Source organism: Oreochromis aureus, linkage group 3 (genome assembly GCF_013358895.1).
Source record: "Oreochromis aureus strain Israel breed Guangdong linkage group 3, ZZ_aureus, whole genome shotgun sequence".
In the NCBI taxonomy this organism is placed as follows: Eukaryota; Metazoa; Chordata; class Actinopteri; order Cichliformes; family Cichlidae; genus Oreochromis; species Oreochromis aureus.
This window is the reverse complement of record NC_052944.1, coordinates 86,630,314-86,632,978: the sequence shown is the minus strand read 5'-3', so window position 1 is coordinate 86,632,978 and position 2,665 is coordinate 86,630,314. Positions and strand designations below refer to the sequence as shown.

At 44.6% G+C, this 2,665-nt stretch overlaps 1 protein-coding gene across 1 annotated transcript; it reads left to right on the top strand.

Annotated features, from left to right (window-relative positions):
* Positions 1-224: 224 nt before the first annotated feature.
* On the top strand, positions 225-2,665 carry LOC116334650 (nuclear factor 7, ovary-like). The gene is made up of 2 exons (XM_031758114.2): positions 225-357; positions 459-2,665. Exon 2 carries the CDS (start codon positions 476-478, stop codon positions 1,862-1,864), a length of 1,389 nt encoding a protein of 462 aa, XP_031613974.2. The 5' UTR covers positions 225-357; positions 459-475; the 3' UTR covers positions 1,865-2,665.

Below are 2,665 nucleotides of genomic sequence, written 5' to 3'. Positions count from 1 at the left end.
CTCCCAAACAACTACATGAAGTGACACCTTATTTTCTGAGCTTAATGCTTTGAACTGTTTTACAGCTGCTGGTAGGTAAACAAGTGAACTCTGTGATGAAACACACCTTTATTTACGGCTGACGCAAAACTCTTGACAGCCAAGGGAGGTGAACAGAGCTCTGGCCCTTGACATCAGTAAACTGCGACAAACCAGGAAACAAGCTGTTCCTATTCCTCGGTAAAGAGAGAGGCACAGACGATCAGACGGAGTTCAGACCAAACTAGCAGCTTCCTCTGAGTGAGTCCAGCTACAGGAGAGAAAAGTGGAAAACTCCAACACTGCTGCTTCAAGCTGCTGACGCTCCACACACTGAATGTGAGTTTGAGCCAAAACACGACTCAAAGAAAGTTTTAGTGAAGGTGGTAGAGGAGGGAGGGGAGCCAGGACTGACTGTACTTCCTGTCTGCTGTTTTCAGCTTCACTCACAGACTCAATGGCTTCCAGATCACAGAAGGATCTCTGCTGTCCGGTCTGTCAGGAGGTCTTCAGAGATCCTGTTATTCTGTCATGTAGCCACAGCTTCTGTAAAGACTGTCTGAAGAGATGGTGGAGAGGGAGACCAACACACGAGTGTCCAGTTTGTAAGGAAATATCAGTTTATGATCCACCTTTAAACCGAGCTTTAATGAACCTGTGTGAGTCGTTCTTACAGGAGAGAGATCAGAGAGCTTCAGAGGCTCTCTGCAGTCTGCACTCTGAGAAACTCAAACTCTTCTGTCTGGACCATCAGCAGCCAGTGTGTGTCGTCTGCAGAGACTCAGAAAAACACAACAAGCACAGATTCAGACCCATCGATGAAGCTGCACAACAACACAAGAAGGAACTTCAGGAAACTCTGGAGCCCTTAAAGAAGAAGTTAAAGGTTTATGAACGAGTTCAAGTGAAGTTTGATCAAACAGCAGAACACATTAAGGTCCAGGCCCGACACACAGAGAGGCAGATTAAGGAGCAGTTTAAGAAGCTTCACCAGTTTCTAGCAGAGGAAGAGGAGGCCAGGCTGGCTGCACTGAGGGAGGAAGAGGAGCAGAAGAGTGGGATGATGAAGGAGAAGATGGAGGCTCTGAGCAGAGAGATAGCAGCTCTTTCAGACACAGTCAGAGCCACAGAGGAGGAGCTGAGAGCTGAAGACGTCTCATTCCTGCACAACTACAAGGCTGCAGTGGAAAGAGTCCAGCGCTGCCCCCTGCTGGATGATCCACAGCTGCCCTCAGGAGCTCTGATAGACCAGGCCAAACACCTGGGCAACCTGACCTTCAACATCTGGAATAATAAGAAGGACATGGTCTTCTACACTCCTCTCATTCTGGACCCAAACACTGCTCATCCAAAACTCATCCTGTCTGAAGATCTGACCAGTGTGAGACGAGGAGGAGATGAACAGCAGCTTCCTGATAATCCAGAGAGGATTGATTCATACTGCTCTGTCCTGGGCTCTGAGGGCTTTAACTCAGGGACTCACAGCTGGGATGTTGAAGTTGGAGACAGTACAGGGTGGGAACTGGGTGTGTTAGCAGAATCTACCCAGAGAAAGGGACTGATAAGGTCTGGAATATGGAAAATCGGTTTCAGTTTAGGTAAATACTCAGCATGCTCTCCATCAGCTCCTCTCACTGCTCTCTCAGTACAGAAGAAGCTCCAGAGGATCAGAGTGAATCTGGACTGGAACAGAGGAAAGCTGTCGTTCTCTGATCCTGATACTAACACACACATACACACCTTCACACACACTTTCACTCACAGGATGTTTCCATATATTTATACATGGGATGAAGTGAAGGTGTGTCCGTTGAAGGTGTCAGTGTCAGTGGAGCAGATGAGTTGAGGATGATGATATTTCTAATGTTGTTTCCTGTCAGTGAATTGAAGCTGTTAAACTGCAGCTGTCCTCCTGCTGCCTCGTTGTTCATCATGAAATGTTGACAGTTTTAACTTATTAATATAACTTATCAGCTCAACAAACCTGAGGAGGTTTGTTGTGCTGATAAGGACAACAACGATTTGTTCCTCCCACCATCCAAAGACATGTAGTTAATGGGGATAGGTTAATTGGTTAATCCAAATTGCCCATAGGTGTGAATGTGAGTGTAAATGGTTTTCTGCCCCCTGTGTACCCCGCCTCTCGCCCTATGAGAGCTGGGATAGGCTCCAGCATCCCCCACGACCCTGAAAAGGATAAGCAGAAGCAGATGGATGGATGGATGGATTCCACATACAATCCTGTGCATTTTAATTAACATGAACACTGAAAAAGTTGCACTGAGTAAAACATTAGTTTTAATTTGTTCACTAACATCATAATACTCCTGTAATGCAGGATTACTACATGTCAATATGCTATCTTTGTTGTTAAAAATATTTAAAAATAAAAATTAAAACTAGTCTTACTGTAAGGCAGTTGTTGCAAGGCCTGTATCAAAATTAAAGGTGAGAATTTTAAAGGCAACGCATGTATTTACTAATAATGGCAATGGTCCCATCCAGTATTTGGTGCGGTTCACATTATAGTCAGCTATGCATGGTCATTGTTACACATATCTTTTCTGGTATTTGTAAATGTTGATCTACCTAAAAATGTTGCATTTTAATAATGAATTGTGCAATAATGGACGCATTAGTAAATTGA